Consider the following 25,176-nt stretch of genomic DNA (forward strand, 5'->3'; position numbering starts at 1 on the left):
CATGGGTAGAACAAGGACAGCTGTAGGGAATCCGCCTGTTCTACGCTCTATGTAATATCTCGCACTAATCAGGCAGTTCAGGCTTGGATCCGAAATTATTCATTATATTGAAAATACGGTCTAAGACATTGCTAAGGGCCGGCGGCACGACAACTCGACTTCTAGAATTGGGGCATTTCTACGACTGCTTTGCGTTCAACGTAGCACAATCTATTGTTCGTAGACACAAGCTATACTTCAAAGTGTAGTGCACCAGATGGTATTCCCATACCATCCTTATTATCAAGAGTACACGATGCCAATAAGCACTATGCAGCGCAATTGGGATATCAGAGAATTAATCAGGACGTGAGAACACGGAACAAAAAAAGGATGAAAGCGAAGGCAGAAAGAAAAATAATGAGGAAGGGAAGATCACGACACGTCTGAGAGGGACTTCGGGCTCCGAAAGGAACAGGACTAGCAATCCTACGCGTTGATCATCATCCTCCAAAGTGCATGCGGAATGATCTGCTGAGAACTAATTCGTTTACTAAAATGAACACATAGAGTTAAACTTGCTTGTGTAAGAATAATGCATACCTTTACTCTGGAGCGGCGAAGTCCTCTCACACATTATGTTGCCGTAGACCTAGGTACATAAACTCACTACAAGCAGTAGGTATGCGACATCTCATACTGCAACATCACATAATCAGCGCCAAGTGTCGCTATCAAGACATAATTAATGAGATTAGTTTATTCATTGTTTCTGCCTATGCTACTAAGACGCGCCATCTAGCAACATCAACACCTCCTCAGTGTTTCGCACGACGCAGAACTCATCGTCCAGCGTAGCCAAATTGATCTCATGCAAGGTATCCCCATCCACGACTTCCCCCGCATACGGCCAATTATACATAGCCGTAGCATCCGCTACGACAATGATCTCCCCTGCGGTCTTGTGCCCCGCCGCCACGCCGCCATGCGGATGATCCACGACGCGCAAATTAGAGGCCATCCGGACGGAGGTGCTAACGCAATGGCCCGTGGTCAGCCCCGCCACAACAAGCCGTTGCACGCCAAGCTTCTTGATGACGCTTTCGAGGTCCGTCCCAACGAAGGCCGAGTTGACGTCCTTGGACCGGACTAGCTCGCCCGGGCGCGGGGCGGCGTACTCCATGAAGTGCACGCCGGGCTTCGAGGGGTGCAGCGCGGAGGCTTCCGAGCGGGAGTGGTGGGCCACGTGGATCACGTGCGCGTTGTCTGCGGCGCGGAAGGCGGCGAGGAGTTTCGCGATGTTGACTTCGAAGTCCGGGGTTGAGCGACCCTTGTATGAGGGGTCGTTGAAGCCCTGCTGGATATCGATGAGGAGGAGAGCGGATGTTGGCGCCATGGTGAAACGAGCCCCGTGATACTGTGTGTGTTGGCCGATGGCAAATCTATAGGCGGTAGAGGGGAGGTAAAACCCCCGGTGTGTAGCCTTTTATAGTGAGGGCATCGTTGTCTCGTCTTTGCTGGCGTCTTGGTATTTATGCCTGGATGAGCCGTCTTCTTTTTTCCTGCGCTATCGGGAGCTATGTTAGTCACACTTGGAACTACGATGTCCGTTATGTGTATTTCCGCTCAGAGAGGTATGACTTGTACATGCGAAGGGCGCCTAAGTCATCACTCTAGTATTGCAGCTTTATACGGTAATCAGAAACATTTTGTAATCGATAACCAGCCAATCATGTCGGATTCGGAATTGACAGCAAGCGTTCTATATAACGTGCTTGTAAAGTGTCGAGTGTTAACGCATATCTATGCCCAACATCTCTACATATAGACTATGCATAGACTTCAAATGACGTAATAGCGCTGAAGCTTTCAAGGTATATATAAATCTAATATCTTATCGGATCTATCGACTCGTATACTATGTGATCCAACACTTTGTTGCTGTTCCCGTATGTCTCAATCTCAAATACTGACATGAAGTCCTTGCTTAGAGGTAGGAGGTATTCGGTACATAGGCTTGCCTGATTTGGTAGAGTTTGCGTCATCTGGGGAGGCTTGGCTTAGGCGTCGAATGACATGCAGCGCAGCGCCCAGACAGAAACCCAGAGGCTTTAGCAGCCGTCTTGGCAAATGCCGTCTCAGCCACCACATCACAGCTGGACATCTGCTGGCTGAACACGTCCTAGGTATTCGTTCATGCGTGTACATACTACATAGTATAGTAGTACCTACTCGAGCTACTATACGTGGTGCAAGGCCTGGCGCGGATCATCGCGGCGGATTCTCTCACAGAGACTGGGCAGTGAACCTGCTCAGCCCAAGCAGACCCAGGCGAGCCCAAGGCAGTACCAGGGGACCGAAGGTAAGCGCTGACAGGAAGCATAAACCCAGATACGTGAAGATACTTGACCAGCCACGGTTAGCCTAGGTCTCTCGGGTCTCTACAGCAGCACTCATATAGAGACAGAAGTACCTAAGCATGTACCTACCTAACACGGCGTAGTATCATACTATAGGTAGGTACCTAGTAGGTAGATATAGTAGGTACTTCACTGCCCGCCAGCCCAAGTAATGGCCCCTACCTATGTACCCACCTAGGTACCCACCTAGGTACCCTGCACACCAACGCCAGATCGGCATCTCTGGACGTGGTAGGTCCCTTTAATTCCCATTTACCCTGCTGGTTCATTTCCCAACGGCCCCGGCCTGTTCATCTTGAAACTTCAATTATTCTTCACTTCTTGTTCATCAACAGATCTCGTCGCTGCCGCTTGGAACGACGACGCCGACGACGACGACACGTCCAACGCTGCCCCATCCTCCTCCCACCGAGATACCGATACCCCGACCTACCGAGTCCTTTGTTCCTTGAAACCACTTGCCCCGGCGATTCCACGCTTCATTTCACCCGTAGCTTCACCATCGACCTCCGATCAGCAAGTCTCCGAATACCCAACCGCATGCGCAAGTTCCCCGAATACATCGCCAGCGTCGAATAACCATCGCCACTCCTTTGGCATCATCGCGAGCCCCTAAGTAGTCGATTGTGCTGCGCGCGAGACCTCAGACCTCTTCGGTTGCCCCATTCAATTGCTCGCAGAGGCAGGGCCTCACAACAGTTGACGCTTCTCGTGTGACACCGCGCCCGCCAACATGGGCTCGGATTTCTGGAATACAACATGTAACTCCACACTGGAGGATTTGCGCAGTATGTTCTCACCCCAAGCAAAATAAGCTTCGCCCGCCCTTGTCCTTGCCGCGCGCCGAGAGTCATGGCGCCAAGTCATCCAATCCAAGTCTTATCTAGCGGGCTAACAATGCTGATCGCTTCGTCTACCATACAGTCGGGTCCGAGGAGAAGCTTGTTGGCGACCTCAACTTCCACCAGTTGGCTCTGATCATCGCTGGCGGCTCTACCATCATCGCCTATATCGTGAGCTTCTATCTTATGTGGCAACATGCGCTCAACTACACGAAACCTCGCGAGCAAAGACAGTATGCTGCCTACCCACAATTGTCGCCGGCTTGTAACAATGGAAGCTAACAAACAACAGCATCATTCGAATCCTTTTCATGGTCCCTATCTATGCGACGTCGTCCTTTCTCTCTCTTTACTTCTATTGGCATGCCATATACTTTCAAGTCATTAGTGAGGCGTACGAAGCCTTCGCCATCTCGTCCTTCTTTGCGTTGATGTGTCATCTCGTGGCGCCGGATCTCCACGAGCAGAAGCAATTCTTCCGCCAATTGCATCCGATCAAGCCTTGGCTTATACCCGTGAACTGGTTTGCCAAATGCTGCGGCGGTGATCGTGGCTGTTGGAGGGTACCAAAATCAGGGCTGACCTGGTTCAACGTCATCTGGGTCGGTGTCTATCAATACTGCTTCATACGCGTCGCCATGGCTATCACTGCTGTTGTAACACAATATTTTGGCCGATATTGCGAGAGTTCAAATAGTCCAGTATTCGCTCATGTCTGGGTATGTCACGATTTCAAAATAGGGTCTGCACATGTCTGCTAATTCACGATTACCTTAGGTCATTGCGATTGAAGCTACCGCAGTAACGATTGCCATCTATTGTTTGATTCAATTTTACTCACAATTCAGGGTGGCTCTCGCTGAGCATAAGCTGGGCCTTAAAGTATTGGCCATCAAACTTGTTGTCTTCTTGTCCTTCTGGCAGACTGTCGTTATCTCATTGGTCACCTCGGAAACTGTTCACCTTGTGAAGCCTAACGAGAAGCTCGCTTATCCCGACTTGAAAGTGGGCATCCCTAGCTTACTCCTCTGTTTTGAGATGGCTCTCTTCGCCATACTTCATTTGTGGTCTTTCCCTTATGCTCAGTACAAGGAAGACGCCAAGATTACGTTTTATCCCAGCCCCAATTCCACGATTGGAATACCACCCCGAGAAAATGAGCGTGGGCCTAAGCAGGGAGGATTTCTCGGCCTCAAAGCGTTCGTTGACGCTATTAACCCATGGGACATCATCAAGGCGTTCGGCCGAGGGATCCGCTGGCTATTTGTTGGGGCTAAGCACCGCCACGAAGACCCAAGCTATCAACTCAAGGCTGATACAAGCTACTCGTCTCAAAATCCTAATGGTAAGAGTACAGACCATTTACCAATCGCGAACCAGTTTCGTCGGAGTACATTTGGCTTACCTAATGCCCCTGGAGATCCAATGCCGGAGGAGAGCGCCGGACTTATAGCAAATGCCCAACCTAATCCGGCAAGCGGGCATAAGAGACAGGCGACACCCTACAAAGATACAATGGTCAATCCGCAAGCATACGACGAACACACAGAACAGGGCCCGGCAACCCACACAACTACTTATGCACCCTACGATGATAGAGGCGATATAGGGGCTGCCGGACCGCAGTACTACGCATACGACGCAGGCGATCCATATAGCGGTCACACCGGGGACGAGGTCCCGCCGGGTTCTAATCCGCCGCGAAACCCTAGGAATTCAACCCAAGCCCAGGTCGGCAACGCATTATGGGGTCATCAGTATGATCCACATGGCAGCTCGAGATAAGAACCGGGCATGCAAGCTTTTGTCTTTTCAAACTAGAATTTTTGAGCAAAGCAGTAGATTGGGTTCACGCCTTGGAAGATTAGGAATAATGAATTGTGTAATGTCTGACTACCTACCTAGGTTTCTAGGCTCTTCCCAGTTTGGCGTTGGCGGGGATTGAATTGAATTAAATTTTGGAAGCTTATGAAATTAGATAAGACGAGTTTTTAAGGGTAAGGAATCTAAGGGGGTTTCAACTCTGCCCGCTGGCTATGAGAGTGCGAGAGAGTGAGACGGAGAGAGGCGGGATGATGCGTTATATAGTAGTAGTGCATGGTGTGTGATGCCGATGTTAGGTGATGTCGCCGTGTATATAAATTTGTTCATTTCACTTGATTTATTTCATGACGCGGAGTTTGATGCTGAATTGAATACTGTTTAAGATGTTATGTAGTGGATAATGGGACCATAGCGGTGGCATATGATAGTGACCTAGGGATTCAAGTATTTTAGAATTTCACGACGAAGACTTATTATCATGAGATTCCGGTGTTCGAGTTAGAGATATGTCTTCATCTCACACTGCCTACTTCACAATGTTGAGGCCCTGGGGTTTTCAGCATATAGAGTCCTTCTAATAACACTCAACTTGATCGTGACCTTGACTCCCAGCTTAACATCTAACCCCTTGCTGAATATTATAATAAGTTATCTTTCCCTTTTACCTAAACTAGACTTACCCACGTCCATACTGTTTCAGTATCGATTAAACCAGTCTCACAACCATCCACACTGTGATTATTAATACTATCTCGGTCCGTGCCCAGAATATACTTCAACCCAATAACCTTATCCCACCTGTCATACAGCATATATTCCCAAACAGACCTCTGGGCTACTGGCCGCGTTGGTACGGCCTAGCGAAGCATATCTACTTGTATCTTTACCTAGCGGTTAGCGGTTGCATACTTACTCTGCATAACTACTCTGCATCGTTAGGTCCCGGGGGTTCGATCCCCTCGGTGGCCAGAATCTTTTTTCTTTTCTTCTCTCCTACCGCTACGATTGCTTTTACGTTGCGCTCGCGGACAGTGGCACGATACCCCGCTTCAGCTGACGATGTAAACCTGGGATCTATCTACTTGTGGTTTTAGCACTGCCTTACTCTTTGTTATTTTCAAGTCTTGGATGTATTAAGGCGATACTGCGAGGATGTTAGAAGATGCAAATGCTGCGCGCTGTCCCCGCCGTGTGGTGTTCGGTAAAAGGGTATCTTGATCTTGATGACATCGACATGTGGTGTAGGCTACTCGAGTAAGTCGGCGGTAGGATGGGTGTATATGGTCTTGTGCAATTGTAATTGTCGGATGCTTATATGGACGATGCCTGCTATAGTGATGAGGATGGTGTTGATGAAGGCCTCTGGTGAGAGTGATGTTAGGGGAAAGGCCTAACCTTACTCAGATCAAGTAGTTCAGTTGAATGTAACCGTCATATACCTTCCATTTCAGCAGCTGTTTCGCAGTTTTACCAGACGTACATGGTTTTGGTCTTGAACAGCCCTGTGTTCCGGAAGCCTATAGAGGACGGTAATTCGACGCACGATGTGTTCAAGGGGGAGGTAACTGCAAAATGTTCTCAACTAATGGGACTTCGCGTCTAAATTAGCACTCCAAATCATGTTTGCCATCATTCTGATACTTAGTGGACTGTCCTTCTGGCTCACGAAGCTTAGGGGTATGTTACCACGAAACCCCTGCTCCATTGCGAGCGTGATGGCACTTTTAGCAGACAGTCGATTTATGTACAGCCAGGATTATATGCCCCCGGAGGCCGAATGGAAAAACGATGATGAACTGGCGAAGCACTTTGACTCATACGATGTGAAACTCGGCTGGTGGGACGATGATGAGAGGTATCGTTTCGGCATCGATATTGGCGAACCAGTTTACTTGGGCTTTCAGGGAGGCAAAGTCGGAAAACAAGATTAGAGGGCATCCGTACACACATTGTCCATCGGGCTACGAAAGGGGAAGGTTAGGTAGTTATAAGCAGATTTGTGATTAAAACCAAATGGGCACCAGTTACTGAAATAGGGTAGTGTGACCAGACAAAGGAGTGGATTAGTCAGCGCCAGATCGGAGGATTCGGAGAAATCTCTGTATGATACGGCTCACGATGGCTTCGAAAAGGTAGCACTACATAGACTTTTTAGCACGCAATTCACATTTGTTGACTTTCAGTATTACTCGGTTACCTAATTCCCTATTGGTAGAAGCTATTTATCTCTAAAGGCCATGATTAGTTAAAGCCATGGGTAGTTTCACTAAGGAGGTTGGGTCGTAAATACCCATCACCCTTAGTATTGGCCTAGGGTGCCAAGGGTGATGGATATCTGGGACCATAACCTCCGTACTCCAATTCATTACTGCTCTCCTACCTACCTAGGTGGATATAGGTACCACCAGACGAATGAGTTTTTCATATCAACGATTCAAATCTACCATCTTCATGCCATAACTCGTACTATTATTTTTCATTCAATATTGCTTTGCAGTGATGCATCTGTAGATTCTAGCTTACAAAATAGGTTGTCTGATTGAATGAGTACAGATCACAGTGAACAATGGTTGCTAACAGCTGCCTCAGTGCATCACACGGGCAAAATCCCTACCTAGATGAGGAGCTTCTAGAGCTTTCTAAAAACCCCTCTACTTATTTCGTCTCCAAAAGGCCTCTCAGTATACATAGCTGACGAAGTTCGGCTGGCCGATTGTTTAATCAGTAATATCAATCAAGGTTGAAGTAATTTCTCAGTCCGGCAACAACTATTAGCTTATGGCGGTTGCAGAGACACGAAAGCACAGGCGATCAGCGCTGTAGAGCAGTGCAACGTAAGGAAACAGACTTACGACTGGCTTTGATGGCTGGTGAGATAGGTCGTAGACGACTCTCGAACAAGTTGATAGTGACCCTATGATGATATGTATGAGAGGATGCCGCAAGATCAGTTGAAAAAGGCTACTAGATGCCCTGTCAACGGGACGGTGTATACAGGTATTCATACTCAGTTGCTAGTTTGTCAGAGTTGTGAAGACGCTGCCTATTGATAGCACATATACAATCCATACTAGAGATTCTACGGCGATAGTACAGTGGGTTGATGTGGTGAACCACACCTGTCGCCAACAAGCTCCCCGCGCTGGCCCTCCATCCGCTCTCCAGCCATAAACGAATGAATGAAGATCCCCGCACGCTGGGGTAATAGCTTGCATATATATAATCGTTCTCCCAGTTATGCTTACTTGAAAATTTCCCTTCTTCTCTATACGCCTTGCTTCTGTTGTGCCTAGTCTCGTTCGCTCACTCCCCATTCCTACACCGGGCCGGGTACTTGTGTGATTATATAATAGGCTCATCTGGCCCCGAAACCTGTCAACGGACACAAATCGCGAGTATGACACCTACTGCATGGGCGGACGATCCCTTTCGGGGCACCGCGGACGATGGATCCCCCGGGGACATGCATCTCCATCTCGAAGGCGAGAGTCCACTACCTCCTCCCGCCCAGTCTATACCATTCGATCATCACGACCGTCACATTGTCGACCGGTACCCAGAATCCGATGATGAGCGAAGTGACGACACCAGCTCCATCTACACCATCGACACCAGAACCGTCTTCAGTCTAAATAATGACTCGGTTGTTACGGGACCAACTGGCTCAGCGCCATCTTACAAGGGACACGAGAGCGATGATGGAAAGGAGACTATCACTGTCTCTAGCTTCAATAGCCGATTAACCGTTGATTTAAAAGCAACTTCAGATGCCCCGCGACCCCCTAGCTCGAGCCTATTCATCCCGGGCATCAGTCCAGGGGACGATGCACCTAGCCTTGCTATTACACCACGGATGAATTCGGCTACGAACTGGGTCAGCGGCTCCGAACATGCTCCCAGTTTTCTAGACGGCGCGTCAGTCGCCGTTTCGCCTTCTGTCAAAGAAGGCATTGCCCGCTTCGAGGCTGAACTGGACTCTGAAAACATGCAATCTACCTCCGACTCCGATTCCGGTACTGATTCGGTTCCTAGCAATCCCGCGATTGTTCCAGCTATTAGCGCAATGGTCAATAAAAGGGGCTCGCTAGGTTACACTATGATATACAAAAAAGCCAATTCAGACATGCTGAGTTCGCATCAGTTGAAAGAAATCTTGGAGCCAAAGAACATGCGATATATCTGCAACCTCCCTCTTCTAGGCGATCTAGGGGTTTTGGACTCTCTTAATGCTCCGGTAGAGACTCAATCTGATACATCTAACCTACGCAAGGACGAAGTCATCAATTACTTGTTCGAGATGATCACGCCTGTGCTTCATGAGGCGGCCCCGAAGATAAAATGCTCTGTGCGCGGGTCGTCTGTAATTGATGCGGCCGCTCTCCGATTCGGCTTGGATAAAACAATCGTTCTTCACCATCTCGAAAGCGGTGAGCCTATCAAGTTTGTCTGCTGCGATGAGACCTTCCCGTCTTTGGACTGGGCCACCGAAACTGTCAAGGCATTCCTCGAAGGTGCTAGCCCTTGGGCTGAGGCTGGTTTGAAATTTGAACCTGTCGACCGCAACGAACCTGCCCATTTCCGGATTGCCTTTTCTCTTTTTCATGCAGACCTAGACTGCAGCGTTCTCGCCCAGGCCTTCTTCCCCGCTGCGCCACAGCCGGAAGATCGCACCTTGTGGGTGTACTTGACGGCCTTCCACCCGCAGTATCGCAGCCATCTGGCCGGCTACATGGGACACGAAGCTGGTCATATCGGCGGTTCGAGGCATTCATTTGATGAGTTCATACCGCAACATGATGGCACGCTGCGCGAGTTGGAGTCGGTCACCATGGGACCCCACAACCCTAAAAGTGTGATGAATTACCACGATGACCCGGCCAACTACATTGTCCAGCCATCGGACATCTGTGACATGAGGGACATGAACAGCTATACTCAACAGGAATACAAGGGGTACGAGGTCCGCAGAGTCGTGCCAAAGAACGAAGTTTATGAATTGATGCCCTCATTTGAGTTTGTGATGAAGTTTCTACGCCGCAAGGCTAGGGAGTCTTAAGAGACTTAGCCTGGGATGCACTTGTATGTTGGAGAAACAGAGTATATGACGTTAACGAACTGGGTCACGCGATTATGTATTTAAAAATTCGGACGGTCTTGCATGGATATAGATTGATACCCTTGATGTCATAGTCTTCGGTGCTAATTGTGCTCGTATCGACCTATCGTCGTCACTTGAGGAGGTGCCCTCAATCCCAAGTCCCCCTGGGATGTGTAGAGCTAGTCAGTTTATGACAAAATTGTATATAACGACGAGCATCTATATTAGTATCGAGTTAAGCTAAAAGGAAGAATACACGATTACCATAAACAAATATCCGGTGGTTAGAAGGAGAACCCGCGAAACAGATGGCGACTTGCATACAGTCGTCCGTCTGCTGCCAAAAGAAGTCTGGGAACTCACCGTACTGGTCGATCGGTCTACATCGTCTTCTCACGCGTATGGTGCAGCCTATTCAGGTCCTCACCTATCGAGACAAAATATGAGGGTTTCGATGGTACAGTTGGCCAATGGCGGGGATTAAGACGTTCATTGCAATAAAATGAAGCTATCGGTGATATTGACCCTTGTAAGCAGATGTGCCAGTAAAATCAAATGCGCACCGTTACTGCTCTCTTAGTAGTACCGCTACATATGCCAACAAATCTGATGCAATTCCAAGCCCGTTCATGATATTTTACCTGGATATGTAAATGCAAGGGGCTGATCATGTCAGAATAAGCGAGCCAGTCAATTGGAGGTTTTTTAAGTGTGTCTATTGTGTTGAGAGCGCGTCTTGCTGTCTCTCTGAGATGTGTACTAATAAATAGTGTGAGCAGTCCCTGCTCACCCCCTGATATATTAGCCCGCATCATTCCATCCAAATTAACCATCAATTCTGATAGATAACCCGCTGTACGTCCCTCGCATAATCCGCTTCGGGGACATACCTGCATGATATTATGAAGTGACTCCTTTACCACCTACACTTTCAACATAGAGCACTCAATACTTCCTTACTCTGATCCCTTGTGTGCACTGCAGGGGCTGTCCGAGATACTCTGCTTCAGACGCAGTGCAATGGATAAGGTATAACACATTCCCTTTCTAAAATAATCTGTAACCGCTTCAGAGTTCTAACCTACATAATTTTCCAAAGCGTTAAAGAATGATTGTTATTCGCATGGGCTGAAACATATTTCTGTAACACACTCTTGATGTCTACAAGCCCCAGATGAGGCTAAGAGATGAAAAAGGTTGCTTCAAGGCTCAGAAAATTTCTAGGCAACGTTGGCTCACAGCGTCTCGTTTCTTCCCGTTCGCCCATTCAACCTGGGTTCCACTCATTGTTCGCGCTTGCTGCTAATGTCCATGTCGAACCGATGCCAGGGTCGCGGTGGAATATCCCTGGTATTCATTGGAAGTAGTGCCCCGCTGTCGGCGTCACTATCATGATATTCAAAAGCTGCAAAACGGACAAGGCGGAATGTTCGCCCTCGTCGTAGAAGTTGTTTTCCTTGATCGCGATTAGGTCAGCACATGGACCCATACTGCGAGTGGGTAACTGAGTACGGACTTCTCAAATCGTGCCGGGAAAAACGATGCCTGCCAGCGCGAACCGTAGCAATAATGCTCCCAATACCGATGAGGCACGCTATTATGCCGAATCCGACATTGACAATGGTCTCTGTTGAGATATGAGGTGACATGTTGGATAATATGAATAGTATGAGATTTCGGAGGCTTCTATGCAATTGGTGGGTTTATGACTAATACAGCGCGTTGGAATTGTGAGGTTAGTTACAAACACTCAAGGCGGGTTGAGCCCTTCTCGCTTCAAGGTTATGTATCCATCGCCAAAAGGCATTTTCCTTGTGTAAGTATATATGGTGCTCTGCGGCACTCGCCATGGTATATATGGTGCTGTCATGAAGTCCTGGTGTCTTCTTGCAGTTGATATTCATGGTTGCAGTCTCTAGACTAAAATGCGGCCGCAACTGGCTACTTAAGCTAAATAAGCCATCTGGGTTGGCCGTGATTTTACCCAAAAGGGCATTTACACCCAAAATAGCTTTAAACAATAACGCTATACCTAGAGCGGTTATGGTAAAACCCCCCCCCCCATCTTGAACACCTGTATCTATGCTCAAGATTTATAACCTGATTTTATCCTCTTATTTATAACAAACGTTTAATTGTGTAGATATATAAATGTACGACAAGTACGTAATTAGTAAGGTCCAATATTTCAAAACTGATCGGTAGAGATGTAGATATCATATTGCATTTGCCACAATATCTAGTTGTGATAGGTACATGTAGATAATCTTGAATCAAGTGAGTGGCATGGGGTTGGGTGGCCTCTTGAGAATTCATGGTGATAAAGCTTAGTATTCATGGTGCTCATCGCCTGTGGCTTGCCAAGTCGCCGCACCGCACCATGATTGCCTTGGGCGGATTGGGATTGGAGTTGGATACTAGGCATGTGATTGGACTATAGTTCCTAGCACCATGATTGCTTCGAGGCGCCGACTTAGCACAGTCGCCCGCGCACCAAGCAGTCTGCCTGAGCTTTATAGTGTGGCCTTCACGCACCTCTAATATGTGTGTCGTTTCTGTGTAATCATCATCCCCTATCAATTCACTATCCTTCAATAACTCACTCAGGTTTCGTTTCGATTATGTCCATCAGTCCGCCTGTTTTGCCGTCTTACCTGCATTGACGACGGCCTATCTTCTATCCTACGCGCCAAGACCCCCATCACATAGTCCCTCAGATAGTAACAATGACCGAACCGCACATTCCATATATATCTCCATCTATTCTTTTTAGTGGGGATATGAATGACGACAATGTTGCACTTAATCAGCCTCTTCCGATTGAGTCACACCATATGGATCTGGATCTGCCTGATGACCAGATCCTGGAGTCAGAATTCCCATGGAGTGTTCCGGGAATTTTTGATACTTCCCTCGAATCTGAGGGCACTTATATGTATGTCCCACCACGGGAAGAACAAATTTTGGGTCAACATGTCATCGCAACCGAGGATAACCCGCCTTTATCGGAATCCTTGATGGATCTTAACCTCGATCTCAGTTTAGATTTCGGAGATGACTTTAGCTTGAATGCATTGACAGCCTTAGCTCAAGTCAGTAGCCTGAGCGGGCTACAAGGTCCTGCATTGTCCATCCCCTATGATTCTTCCTCACACAGAAGCGAGATTGTTAGCGATGTTCCAAAGAACGCCCAGAGGTTGGATCAAACACAACTAGATACGCTTAATAAGTGGGTTGCCGACTGTAACGTACCATACCCGACAAGAAAGGAGAAGTTGAGCCTGGCGAAACACACAGGTTTGAAGATTAGTCAGATCAGCTCGTGGTTCAGTAGAGTTCGACAAAAAAGGTTGAAAGAGACGCATCCAAAACCTCCTCCAATAATACATGCGACTAACCTCCACCCAACGGATTCTTCTAGTCGCTTCACAGGGTCACCTACACAGTCCGCAGCCACGACAACATCACCACATGCTGCCCCGTGTTATTCAATTGCTGGCCCCGGGCATGGCCCACCAGCCATATTGACAGATATGGACTTTTCACCACGCTATAGAGCTAAGCGGAATAATAGTGAGCACGCCACTATGTCAACGCGCGGTGGTTATGACAATTTGGAGGAAGTAGAATTTCCAATGGAAGAAACGTCTGGTATTAGCAGATTACGTATTAGACAGAAAAGACACGCGCCTTCGCCGCCGAATGGAAACTGTCCACAACAAGGACTATCGAATTCTAGCGATCTTATAGGGTACCACAATGGCTCAGCGGCCCTACGACTGGGCTTACCACTACTAGCAACGCCCTTGCCCAGTGCAGATGCGATATCTCCCTTGCTCATTTCGAACCAGCGAAGGTTTCAAGTAAGCACACTCAGTTTGCCTATTGCATTGACAAAACACATCCCGTCGGGTGCAAATATTAGGCGATCTCGATCTTTGCCATTGCATTTCACACTAGACCATCTCCGAAAGCAACTGCGTCGCCCTATGTTGAGAGGACCCCAGAAAGGATCTCTAGATGTTGTCCTTTCCAAACATACGGAAAGGTCCTCATTGATCAGCCAAAAGGAATCCATGAGTACTCTGGGACCACAAGGTTCAAGCACCGCTGATTATTCCCCTCTTCAATATCACCTCAAGCAATCATATATAATTGAATGGTTGAGTGGTCTGCCCATTAGCGTTACCGAAATGGCACCATTGCAGCAGGACGAGACCCGTCCCACAAGCTTCGATTCTCTACCTACGAATCCCTTGAATCATAATGATTATTGGCTGCCTTGGCCACGGAGTAGCAGTTCACCTGGAAGTCATCGGCATGACTTAGACAAGAAAGAAGCTGGAGATGTACAGGATTCAGCATCAATCGCATGGTCCGCTGGAATGAGTGCCTCATCAGGTGGCAGCCAGCAATCGTTCGGTTCTTTGGGGTCACGTAAAGGTCGACGTATCTTTGCTCACGCAAACAGTAGTAGCGAAAGCGGTTCCATCCGAAAACGTGGCCGAGAGGCCTTCAAAGAAGAGATTCGGCGTACCAAAAAATCCAGACCAACTCGTTCCTACCCACCCTCGAGTTACCGCGAAGTAGAAGAAAGGGTCAAGAAGCAGAGAAAATATTACTGTACATTCTGCGACTCCGTGTTTTCAAGGCCATTTCTTTGGAAGCGTCATGAAGAGTCAGTTCATGCCCCTCAGCAGGAATGGATATGTGGATTAAATGAGTCCTCATGCGACACTCCCGTGCCTCAAGAGATGTCTACAACACCAGATTTGGCTACTGATTTAGCCACCGCGTCGTGCCCGCTATGTAAAGAGGCGGCTATCTATCAGGCCATCGATGGCATAGAGGTATCGAATACGTGCTCGCACGGGTTCAGTGAGTGCTGGGCGAAGCCCGAGTCGACCCGTACATTTTATAGGAAAGACACCCTTCACCAACATCTTGTCCATGTTCACACGAAAATCAAAGGGCATTCGAGGTTTGTTCAGCGACTCAATCTTGATCAGTGGTCACGTCCAGTCGAGACAAGTGGGTATGACTTGAAGTGTCATTTCTGTGGAGCCCCAAATGATAGCTGGAATGAGCGATATAAACACATTCTAGCGCATTTTGACGAGGGCATAACCATGGATCAGTGGCAGCCTCGTTATATCATTGACTATAACCAGCCGGAGAATATCAGTCTGCCACCGGGACTTACGCAACCTGGTGTTCAACCATTGCAGATGTCCGATAATGTGGAAGGCAATATGTATGCCCCTCAATGGTATCGAAACACCAGCGACGGTTTGGCAGGTTGGTGCGAATGGTGCCGGCCTGGACGTTGGCTGCGTCTCAATTCATACTGGTTCAAGCATGACCGGTCAATTAAACACGGAATCTCAATGAAAACCGGCACAACATTCCCTGAACCTGTAAGAACCAGGTGGTCGATTACACACGGCATTGAGGGCCTATGCGCTCAATGTGACAGCTGGATAGTCTTGGAGAAAAGCGCTCTGGGCGATGAATCCTGGTTCACGCATTCATTCCTGGTAAGAATATCTCCTACCGCACCCCAAATCAAAGTTGGCTTGGCTGATTGAGCATAGTGCGAATTCGAGACAGCCACCCCGGAGGACAGACGACAACTTGAGGAGTTGTGGTCGTTTCTTAGCAATGGTATACGGAAGAGGGATAATATGGATGAGGTTGGATCTGCAGTAGGTCCCACAATGGATCTGCAGTATACAGGTGGTAGCAGTCTGACTTCAGCTAGCTGCGACATGTACACACTGCATAGTTCGAAAAACGCACCAAAATCAGGGGTTGTAAGGTGTATTAAGGTTATCGTGGGTTGTTAGCCAGTGCCCTTTTTCAGCCATGTATTTCAGAAGTAAATGATATAATTGATGAAGAACTTATAATAGTTAATAAAAAGGCACGCATAGGGTGTTAAAAGTAATAAAGGGTTACAGAAGTAATAAAATTCAAGAAGTAGTTAGCAAAAGGGGTAAATATAGGAAGGTGTAAATAATATAGGAAAAACGGTATTAATGGCGCATTATAGGCCGTTGCAGCTGTAGGCACCTATATATTGTAGATCCAACCTCGTCCGATAATATTACGTTCAAGCCGTTATTATCACCACAGTAATAATAATACTACCAAGGCGGTTTAATAAAACTTAAGACTTTATAATATTAAAATAACCATTAAAATAATGATAGGTTAAATCTTAAAGGTTAAGTATAATATCATAAGTCTCTTTAGTCTTATAGTAGGTATTACATAAGACTAAAGCGTAAAAAGAGAAAAACCTCCTTTAAAGCATATAAGAAGCAAGTATCTATTATATGGGGTTGAAAATGTACTCACTCCATGGACTCCCAAACAAGGTATCATAATATGGTCATTTCCCTAATGTCAAATGATCATCCCTTAACTTAAACGCGCTGACAGAGAGGCTCAAAACCGTCGCTGTTCTATTTAATTTAAATTATTAATATTGTTTCATATAATAAAGTCAAAGCTTATGCGTACCCCGATACAATACTCAACAGTTCTGTACGATTCTGCTTCATATATTGCAATGAAGTCTTCGCGGCTACTTGGGGGAGAAGGGGCTGAACGATATAGTTAATGACCTGCTTTTATGATTAAGCTGTATTTAAAGGAATATAATCTTTAATAAACCCTTTTACACTTGATGCAACTGTTTAATAAATTATTTTAAGGTTAGTAGAGTATATATTACTTGTAAAGGTAGGTCACTTAAGAAGAATGCATGCCCAAGGCTTCAAGAAGCTGACATAAAAGATCCAAGTATGTACTGGAATACTGGACCTGAGGAAGTATTGAAATCAAAAGCGCAGCATCTTGGCTTGTTGTTAATTGGGACAGGGCAAGGGTCGTATGCCGATACAGCTCCGGCACAGACAATAGCGGTTGAAGTCCAAAACTTCATTCTGATGATGCGGGCAAGTCAGATAAAATGTGGTATTAGTATAGTCGATAGTTTGAGCAATGAGGAAGCTGGGAGGCATGATGGTGGGAGACCATCCATATAAATACAATAAAGAAGTTTATAAACACACAAGTAGCTTCTTTATTATCATTTCCACTTCGAGCCTGGGTTTGCCAATGTGAAGCGAGGCCATGGGTTGGTCTAGAAGTTCAATGGAATGGGCAAATCAGAACCTCAAGGTGCTTGATATAATATGTAAGTCAGGTTGAGTCCCGTTAGTAGTACGTCATCTAGTCATGCGTTATTTGACATTTTGCGTAATTGGGCAATTCCTACGCAGGGCGGAGGCCGATAGGGCGGATGTCCGGATGGCAGGTCTATATGTTGACTGGGTCTCCCATCTGTTTGACTGTCAGTCTGTATGGCCTGCCACGTACCTGTAATTCATACGCCTGATTGTTGAATACAATACCTATTTACCCCTCGTACAGGTTACCTTCTACGCTGCTTACTTATATATATATGCGATTACCTAAGCTAACCCTGCATGACCTCCGAGATAATATACTGTGCAGATTTGTGGCTTTTTGTCATCATGCTTGTACAAGTTCACCGCCGTCAGTTGTGGAAGACTTATTATCAGTTCAGCCGCAGTCCCCAGCTTGGCCCTCTGAGCGAGTCAGCCGCTATCACTCCTCGTGATCTTTTGGTATCGTTGGTTTGAGCTTAAAGTTGTAACAATGCGTCATGTGCGCTAAACGCGTGAGGAATCTTATACGCTCCGATATGCCTTTAGTATACAGACCTAAACAGCCTCAGCAGTATTTAAAATGAGACTACTCAGCTTCCATCTACCTGTAATTGCGGGATATCATCGGGCCCGAAGGTTGTGCAAGGTCAGCTACAGAGGCAGGAAAAGAAGAAAGGGGCGCAAGGGTTGGAGTTAGCTATCAACACTATATTTTCATATAACAAAAACATATACAGCTAATTACGTAAGTTGCTCTATATGGTGATTACATTTGCCTACCCATCACAGGAACGACATGCTTCCGAGAGGACTCATGATGCAGCCACATCAGAAGATCAGGTTGAATCGCAGTAAGCTGCGATCTGCTACACCGACTAAAGCGCTCTTGATCGTGCAGCTTTAAATTGCACAGTTGTAATAGCTCATTGGCGCCACCCAGTCTATTGCCAATGAATGAATCTACATGGGTGGCCAGCAAAGTGATAAACATGTCGTTCTCGACGTTCGGTCCAGAAGTGAAACTGACTCCCCCGCTCTAATGAAGCATCAAAGGCTCTTTCGATTATTAAAATCAATCGGATCAACTCAGATGAATTATGGAGAGGCTATAGATAATACCGATAGCTACCCCTCACCCAAAATATTGCCAGATATAAGCTTGGAAATATCTGTAGAACTGTTGATAACATAATAATCCGCTGATACTACTAAGGTTGTTAGTCATCCAATTCCCTCTTAGCCCTGGCTGGATTGGCTCTATGTACCTGCCTTGACCGCCTGGCCTCACTGATCTGTTTCATGAAACGAAGTCTGTATAACCTCACTTTCAATACTTGACAAAAGCTTGCTGCTGTACGCTGAGAAAGAGTGAGTTTGATAACTAATGTATTATTTTCTAAGGAGATGAAAACTTAATTATTTATATCACTGACAGCCTTGGATGCTGTTACACGTGTAACCTCTATACTAATCTGAATATGCAGTTCGCCTTGGACTTCGGCCGTACGAAGGACCTGTTCATGATCTTTCAAGACATGCAGGCAATATTGGAAAGTGAGGTTATACAGACTTCGCTTCTTGAAACAGACCCCAGAGACCTAGGCGGTCTGGGCTGGCAGACCAATTGTATATAGAGTCAAGTCAAGCCACCAACAGCCGAGAAGGAGTTGGTTGGTCAAGGTCTTATGCAGCCCTAGTTGTTCATTATATTCTGAATTGCCTAGATTCCAAGCCCAGTAATCCTGCCCTTGTTATAGATGCTTTGGGCAAGGTTAGTTTGAAAAGCTAAAGACTGATATTGCAGTTTTAAGGTAGGTACAGCTGTGAACCGGAACCCCAGCCCATTTGATACAGTAGCAACCTTTACTACTAATAGGCGGAATACGCTTCACAAAGCGTAAGATTAGAATCGATCAAGCTAATGACTGCTAGGGCAGCTACAGAGTAATAACTCTAACATCCCATGCACGACTATGTATTTAACAAGTTATCAGATTCAGTCCGTTTCTAAACTATGTCATCAAAGATCCCGAACTGTGGCAATGTAAGTAAATCCATGCCACCATTTCGTTAAGCAGGCTAAGCGCGGTGTTTGAATGTATATGTGACGCTTCGTATTCGCCACTAATAACTGAATATGACAGTAGTAACTTCCAGGTTGATGCAAGCTCCGAACAGGCCTTTGCCAAGTCCATCCATGACTTATTTAAGAGGCACCTTGTATCCAACACGAATCTGGAGGTAGATACAAACTTTTATACTGCGGGTATCGACTCCTTATAGGTAATCAATGTATGCCGCCGACTAAAGGCCGGGCTCGACGCTGCCGGTTTCTACAAGGCCTCGGCTGCCGTGACTATCGGCGTGATATATAAAGCCCAAAACTTACGCGGCCTCCAAAGTCATCTATACTCATTAGTCACGAATGACAGATACCCAATTGCCGTGTAAGGCGAAGAGTATGTATGCTGAAGTATGGAGCGAATGTGGAAAAAGTATACCGAGGATTTGCCTGAGCCAAGGCCTAGCCGACTGCCAACCGTGACTGAAGGCCGAGTTGTCATCTTGACCGGTTCCACAGGAATGCTTGGTTCGTATATGCTAGCCCGCTTGGTATCGGATCCCCAGGTTCAACATATTTACTGTCTGAACAGAGCAGAAGACGAGAAGACGGCGGCGCTCAACAACAGGGCAATGGAATGATTCAGAGGGGGCTCACTACCGACTTCTCCAAGTGCACCTTTCATCATGTAGACATGACAAAGCAAGACTTTGGGCTAGGCTCTCGCGTCTACGACCATCTCCTTAGCAAGGCGGATGGTATCTTCCTCGTGGCGTGGCCAGTGAATTTCAACTTGCCATTTGAGACTTTCGAACCATATGTCCATGGTATCCGCAACGTCGGAAAATTTGCATCAGAAGATCTGAAATGCGTTGCGGCCATCTTCATCTCCACGATCGACACCTGCAGCGGTTGGGATGCTGTCAAGGGGCCCGTTCCAGAGTTGAGACTAGAAGATCTCAAACTCCCAAGCACAGGATATGGACAGAGCAAGCTGATTGCTAGTCTTGTACTTGAAGACGTGGCCAACGCTGGCAACTTCCCAGCTACCATTGTTCGTGTCGGCCAGATCGCCGGTTCCGAACACGAGACGCACATCGGTGTGTGGAACAGGCACGAGTAGATTCCGTCGATTATATCTAGCAGCCTCTGTCTCGAAGCACTACCGAGCGACTTGGCACAGAAGAGCAGGGTTGACTGGGTGCCAGCTGAGAAGATGGTGAGTTTCATTTTCGAGGTTGCTGGGGAGAGTGGATATTTCCATGGTGTCAACCCTGCGGCCACGACATGGCCCGAACTGGCACGCGTGATTCAGGAATTCTACGGCCAAAATCGTATGTCCGAGGTCGTGAGCTTTAGAGACTGGGTTGGGCGCCTTGAGGAGAGCCAGACAGACGACGCTCAAATACTACACAGCAACCCGAGCTTGAAGCTGCCATATTTAAACCAGTCTATCTCTGCCGCTGAGGGTCAAGGGAAGTTCCCATGCATAAGCTTGAAAAGAGATTATATTCCTAGTTAGTTAACACTTTAGGTAACTATTGCCCTCGACTTGCAACCCTCCCAGATGGGTGATAAGAAAGTTTAATGCTACTGACTGAGACGAGCAATCAGTTGTGTCATACAACATTAAAAGAGGCAGTCGTCGTAGCTATACTGTCAACTTACTAAGCAGCTTAAACCTTTCGAAAACCGGATAGTAGAAGTCATTGGATATACATCTTGAGACATTCACCCGTATTTAACACTGTCCCCAAGGGAGTCTCCTTGTCCACTATCGCTCCCTTCGGTATGGAATGGGCCGTTCCTGTGTACCGGTATCACTACCATGTGATTTGTGATTTCCCGATGTAACTACCACTAGCTATAATTTAGAAGTCGTACGCAACAATTCAAAAGGGATGGCTTTGGTCACAAAGTCGACGTGCTTCGGTCCTCTTACCTCGCCCTACCTAAAAGTAAAGACGCGTGTAGTAAATAACGCAGCCACCTCCCTGTCCACCACCATCTCTACACAGTTCACTCTTTACTGATAACTACGGCGGATAGCACGAGTCCAGGGGATAGTGGAAGGTCATCCAAGGGAGAGAGGAGGAGACTATTCAATAGTCTTGACAGACCTTGTGGAAGCTTCAACCACACCACATGGTTCAGACACGAGGGTAATCGCAGATAACCAAACGGCGCTGCTGACTCCCCGTGGCCACGTAGCGTAACCTATCCACACTCTCTTGGTGTAGATTAGTGATACAAGCGTTACAATTATACGACGCGCCGAAGTTACGAAAGAGAGTAAGTCTGCTTGACTCTGTTATATAAATGCATTATAACTTTAGGGGGGGGGGGGAGGTTCCTTAAAATTGTCTTTGAACCTCTTCGCCTAGAAGCAAATACCACTTACCGACCTTCCAACCAACTGCATAGCATCAAATATCAAGCTCAATAATTACGTCACATTTACTACAAAGCAGCTACTATCACCACATAGGTACGGCGAGGGATTCACACAGAGAAATAGACTCATAACATAGCTCACGACTCACACATTCTCTCTCACTCAGTTCACCCGCCTAATTACCCAGCTCTTCGTCAATCACCATGTGCAGGTGGGTTATCCTCACATTCTCCTGCGGCACCAAGCGGAATGTGCTGGTGCGCTGCTGCGATTGCCTGACTCCCACCGACCCGCGTAGAGATGAGAAGTACCAGGGCAGCACCTCCTGCCGCCGCTATGACGCTCGTATCGTGCCGGGCTTGGTTGACCTCCACACGCCCTGCCTTTCTCCTTATTGCGAGAATTGTAATCTTCCTACTATTAAGGAAGAGAGTTCGAGTTGACGTTGAAGTCTCAAGGGGCAATCCGCTGCAGCGCTTGGCTGGACGGGTTTCGTCGTCAACGTTTTGGTTGACAGGTTAGAATTGCTGATACTAATCGATGATGTGTGGGGTTGCAAGTTTGCATCGTTCGCATTTTGTCATCTGGTTATCATATTAGCACAAACTAACTGGACTGTCTACATCGAAAATCTCACCTTACACCAATGAAACATATCAATAAGTGATATTATTAATGATACAATCTCATAGGGAGGTCCGGAAGGATTGGTTGGTTGCCTGGTTAGATAGCTGCCTAAGGCACCAACAACTACCACAATATACATACTTACCCTCTAGATGAAATACCGCGGGATCCGGGATTTGCTTATGCAGCCAGCGCTGGCGCTGGGCTGGCATGATGGTACTGCGATCATACAAGCCGTAACATACTTTTGCAAACTAGTCACACCCACCAGACCAAACCCCCAGGCCCTCAGCGTCGCGTGCCAAGCTTTTCCCAATGGACAAGATGGCCCCTCTGAGCGCGCACCCACCAAGCATACAAACACCAACTCAGTACAACACCGACCAGACTAGCAACCGCAAGCCAGCGATACTGTTCGACGCGCGGGAAGGCGATGGCGGCGCCGGCGCCGAGGACCTCGAACACGTTGACCACGGAGTTCTCGACGCCGGCGAAGCTCGAGCGCTGCGTCTTGGGAACCAAGGTCTGCGTCAGCTGCTGCGTGGTCAGGTCGAAGACCCAGACGCCGAGGCGCGAGAATGCGAGGAATGTGAATAAAATCAGACTCCAGCCTATGCTGAACCCACCGGTTAAGCGCGGGAGCAGAGTGGGGATGTCGTCTGTGGTGGCTTCGTTGCGCTGGGAGGATGTAACCCAAAGAGCGAGGACGACGGGGATCTGGGGCGTGTTAATAGATATAGAGCGAGATGATATGGGTAAATAGGTAACTGACTGTGTTGAGGAGCTGGCTGCTCATGCCCCATAGCCCGAGGCGTTGGAGACCGATGATGGTTTGCGCGTCGTCGACTGAGTCTTCTTGTTGAGTCTCCTCGTGCATCAGACTGATATTCGATTCATCGCCTGATGCGGTGCGGTGGCGGCTGGTTTTACCTAGATACACGATGCCGCGAGGTGTTACTGCAATTCCAGGTGTCAGTTGTTGTCATCTCGAGCATGCCTTGGTATCATGGACTCCAGATAAGAAGCAATGACTACATTCTCTACCAAGCCACACGAGAATAAAACGAACTTGATGTTGAGAATACTTACTAACTGTGCTACTGATCTCGAAGACTGAGCCAATAGCCCGTGCGACGGTGATTGTATTGAGGGAATAGCCGATATTGATCAAGTACGTGATGAATGTCGCGCGCCAAGTCAACATATTGAAATGCAGCATCGCAAGCGCAAAGGATGGCATCCAGACTGAAGAGCTGAAATACATCTCTAACCCCTGGAGGTAATTACGTAACCCACTCAACCAAGACGTGATCCTAAATCTACTTTCTCCCGATGTAGCGATAGGCGGCCTAGGAATAGGTACTGGCTTCGGCTCCTGTAGAACAATGCTACCATTCCAGACTCCCTTAGCAGAGAGGAGCTCAATTGGGATGCTCACAAGGCTCCCGAGCCCTGTATAAAGCACGCCGACACGCACCGAGCCCGTCGCTGAGATGACAATGGAGATCAGTATAGGAGACATCAACTTGCAGACGAGGTCGATGCGTCGCATGACGGCGTTTAGATTCGTCAGATCATAGGGATGTCCCGCCTGACCAGCGATCGTAACGACCCAATCCCGCTCCATGGAGATCAAATTTCCAGAAGCACTCAATCGCTCGATTATTCCAAAAGCTACAGCGACGGCGAAGACAATGCCCTTCAGGGCGTCATTGCGCGGTAGTGCGAACCTAGGAGGTGTCGCAGCAAGGCTATCACCGCCAGTGACTAGGTTCTCCTGGCTCAGGATCAAAAGCCAGACGAAGGAGCCCAGAATCACCGATGCGCGATTGCAAATGATGGTGGACAGCAAAGTGCGCAGGCGGTTAGGGGATCGCTCGACCCATTGGCCTACGGAGCTGGAAAATAAGATCATGGCGATGTATATGATGATCATTCTGTCGTCATTTCATCAGATCAACGAGTTCTTATAGGCGTTCCTGGAGATGACGAGCTCTAAGTTTGTGACATTTCGGCGGGCAGCAAAGAGAGCATTGTGCGATGAGATACGATTATATGTAGATGTCCAGCTTACCGCAACGCGGCCGCGACAAGCGTATCCGGGTACGCAGCAGCAGTGAAAAGGATCTGCGGACATACTATCAGCCTTATTCAATTGAACTACATCTCAATCACGATATGTCCCTGACGACACATATACATACAGCAGCGAATTCATATCCACGCGCATTCCACGTCGATAAAGCATGGCTGAGGTATAGATTGAAAGCTTGGGCCCTTGTTAAACCCGGCCTCGGAGGAGGAAGCGCATCGTCGCGATTGTCTCCTAGCAACACGGTCTCATCATGGAATTCATTACTGCTGCTTCGAGAGGAAGCCATTTGAAGATTCTCAATAGATAAGAGGCAGACAGGCGTGGGATGAATACTCGCGTCTGGCTTGAGAAAAAAGAGGTACGAAATAGCTGGCCCACACTAAATAGCTTAATTGAACGCTCCAAATCCACCATGTAGGACAGCCAAGAGTATCGGCGGCTTGGATGAGTCAGACCGATTGGTTGGAGCTAGGTGAAGCTTGCCCGCCCGCTCTCAGGGTCCTTGAAAGATATTGAAGTAGCGACTTCGCGGATGTAAGAGGAGAGCAGGAAGGAGTTTGGCTTGCTTAATTGAGAGTCATACCGGCCTTACTATACCATACCTACGTCAATTTTCTGCTTCGATTAAAGCTCCT

The 25,176-nt window shown here is 47.5% G+C and overlaps 9 protein-coding genes across 9 annotated transcripts; 6 read left to right on the forward strand and 3 right to left on the reverse strand.

Moving 5' to 3' along the window:
• Positions 1-700: 700 nt before the first annotated feature.
• F5B22DRAFT_432725 (isochorismatase) lies at positions 701-1,466 on the reverse strand. The gene has a single exon (XM_047971769.1). The coding sequence runs from the start codon at positions 1,373-1,375 to the stop codon at positions 764-766; it is 612 nt and encodes a 203-aa protein (XP_047827081.1). The 5' UTR covers positions 1,376-1,466; the 3' UTR covers positions 701-763.
• Positions 1,467-1,874, forward strand: F5B22DRAFT_432724 (uncharacterized protein). Its single transcript, XM_047971768.1, has one exon. It carries the CDS (start codon positions 1,559-1,561, stop codon positions 1,805-1,807), a length of 249 nt encoding a protein of 82 aa, XP_047827082.1. The 5' UTR covers positions 1,467-1,558; the 3' UTR covers positions 1,808-1,874.
• A 794-nt stretch (positions 1,875-2,668) lies between these two features.
• F5B22DRAFT_622259 (organic solute transporter Ostalpha-domain-containing protein) lies at positions 2,669-5,647 on the forward strand. Its single transcript, XM_047975942.1, has 4 exons — positions 2,669-3,187; positions 3,324-3,474; positions 3,534-3,960; positions 4,019-5,647. The coding sequence occupies exons 1-4, from the start codon at positions 3,133-3,135 to the stop codon at positions 5,024-5,026; spliced, it is 1,641 nt and encodes a 546-aa protein (XP_047827083.1). The 5' UTR covers positions 2,669-3,132; the 3' UTR covers positions 5,027-5,647.
• Positions 5,648-6,684: 1,037 nt separating this feature from the next.
• On the forward strand, positions 6,685-6,996 carry F5B22DRAFT_650329 (uncharacterized protein; the record flags this gene model as incomplete). Its single annotated transcript, XM_047979300.1, has 1 exon — positions 6,685-6,996. One exon carries the CDS (start codon positions 6,685-6,687, stop codon positions 6,994-6,996), a length of 312 nt encoding a protein of 103 aa, XP_047827084.1.
• Positions 6,997-8,239: 1,243 nt separating this feature from the next.
• On the forward strand, positions 8,240-10,437 carry F5B22DRAFT_622265 (uncharacterized protein). The gene has a single exon (XM_047975943.1). It carries the CDS (start codon positions 8,463-8,465, stop codon positions 10,119-10,121), a length of 1,659 nt encoding a protein of 552 aa, XP_047827085.1. The 5' UTR covers positions 8,240-8,462; the 3' UTR covers positions 10,122-10,437.
• A 1,009-nt stretch (positions 10,438-11,446) lies between these two features.
• Positions 11,447-11,812, reverse strand: F5B22DRAFT_650331 (uncharacterized protein; the record flags this gene model as incomplete). The annotated part of the gene is made up of 2 exons (XM_047979301.1): positions 11,447-11,619; positions 11,680-11,812. 2 exons carry the CDS (start codon positions 11,810-11,812, stop codon positions 11,447-11,449), a joined length of 306 nt encoding a protein of 101 aa, XP_047827086.1.
• Positions 11,813-12,680: 868 nt separating this feature from the next.
• Positions 12,681-16,291, forward strand: F5B22DRAFT_622267 (uncharacterized protein). Its single transcript, XM_047975944.1, has 2 exons — positions 12,681-15,700; positions 15,758-16,291. Exons 1-2 carry the CDS (start codon positions 12,890-12,892, stop codon positions 16,007-16,009), a joined length of 3,063 nt encoding a protein of 1,020 aa, XP_047827087.1. The 5' UTR covers positions 12,681-12,889; the 3' UTR covers positions 16,010-16,291.
• Positions 16,292-19,837: 3,546 nt separating this feature from the next.
• On the forward strand, positions 19,838-20,946 carry F5B22DRAFT_638955 (ochratoxin A non-ribosomal peptide synthetase; the record flags this gene model as incomplete). The annotated part of the gene is made up of 3 exons (XM_047977664.1): positions 19,838-19,990; positions 20,053-20,543; positions 20,595-20,946. The coding sequence occupies 3 exons, from the start codon at positions 19,838-19,840 to the stop codon at positions 20,944-20,946; spliced, it is 996 nt and encodes a 331-aa protein (XP_047827088.1).
• Positions 20,947-22,631: 1,685 nt separating this feature from the next.
• On the reverse strand, positions 22,632-25,163 carry F5B22DRAFT_432900 (Ferroportin1-domain-containing protein). Its single transcript, XM_047971771.1, has 5 exons — positions 24,651-25,163; positions 24,521-24,573; positions 23,536-24,383; positions 23,219-23,403; positions 22,632-23,163 (listed from the first exon to the last, which is right to left on the reverse strand). Exons 1-5 carry the CDS (start codon positions 24,825-24,827, stop codon positions 22,735-22,737), a joined length of 1,692 nt encoding a protein of 563 aa, XP_047827089.1. The 5' UTR covers positions 24,828-25,163; the 3' UTR covers positions 22,632-22,734.
• Between the last annotated feature and the right edge of the window lie 13 nt (positions 25,164-25,176).

The sequence above is a fragment of the Xylaria bambusicola genome (assembly GCF_022495145.1).
Source record: "Xylaria bambusicola strain CBS 139988 unplaced genomic scaffold F5B22scaffold_52, whole genome shotgun sequence".
In the NCBI taxonomy this organism is placed as follows: domain Eukaryota; kingdom Fungi; phylum Ascomycota; class Sordariomycetes; order Xylariales; family Xylariaceae; genus Xylaria; species Xylaria bambusicola.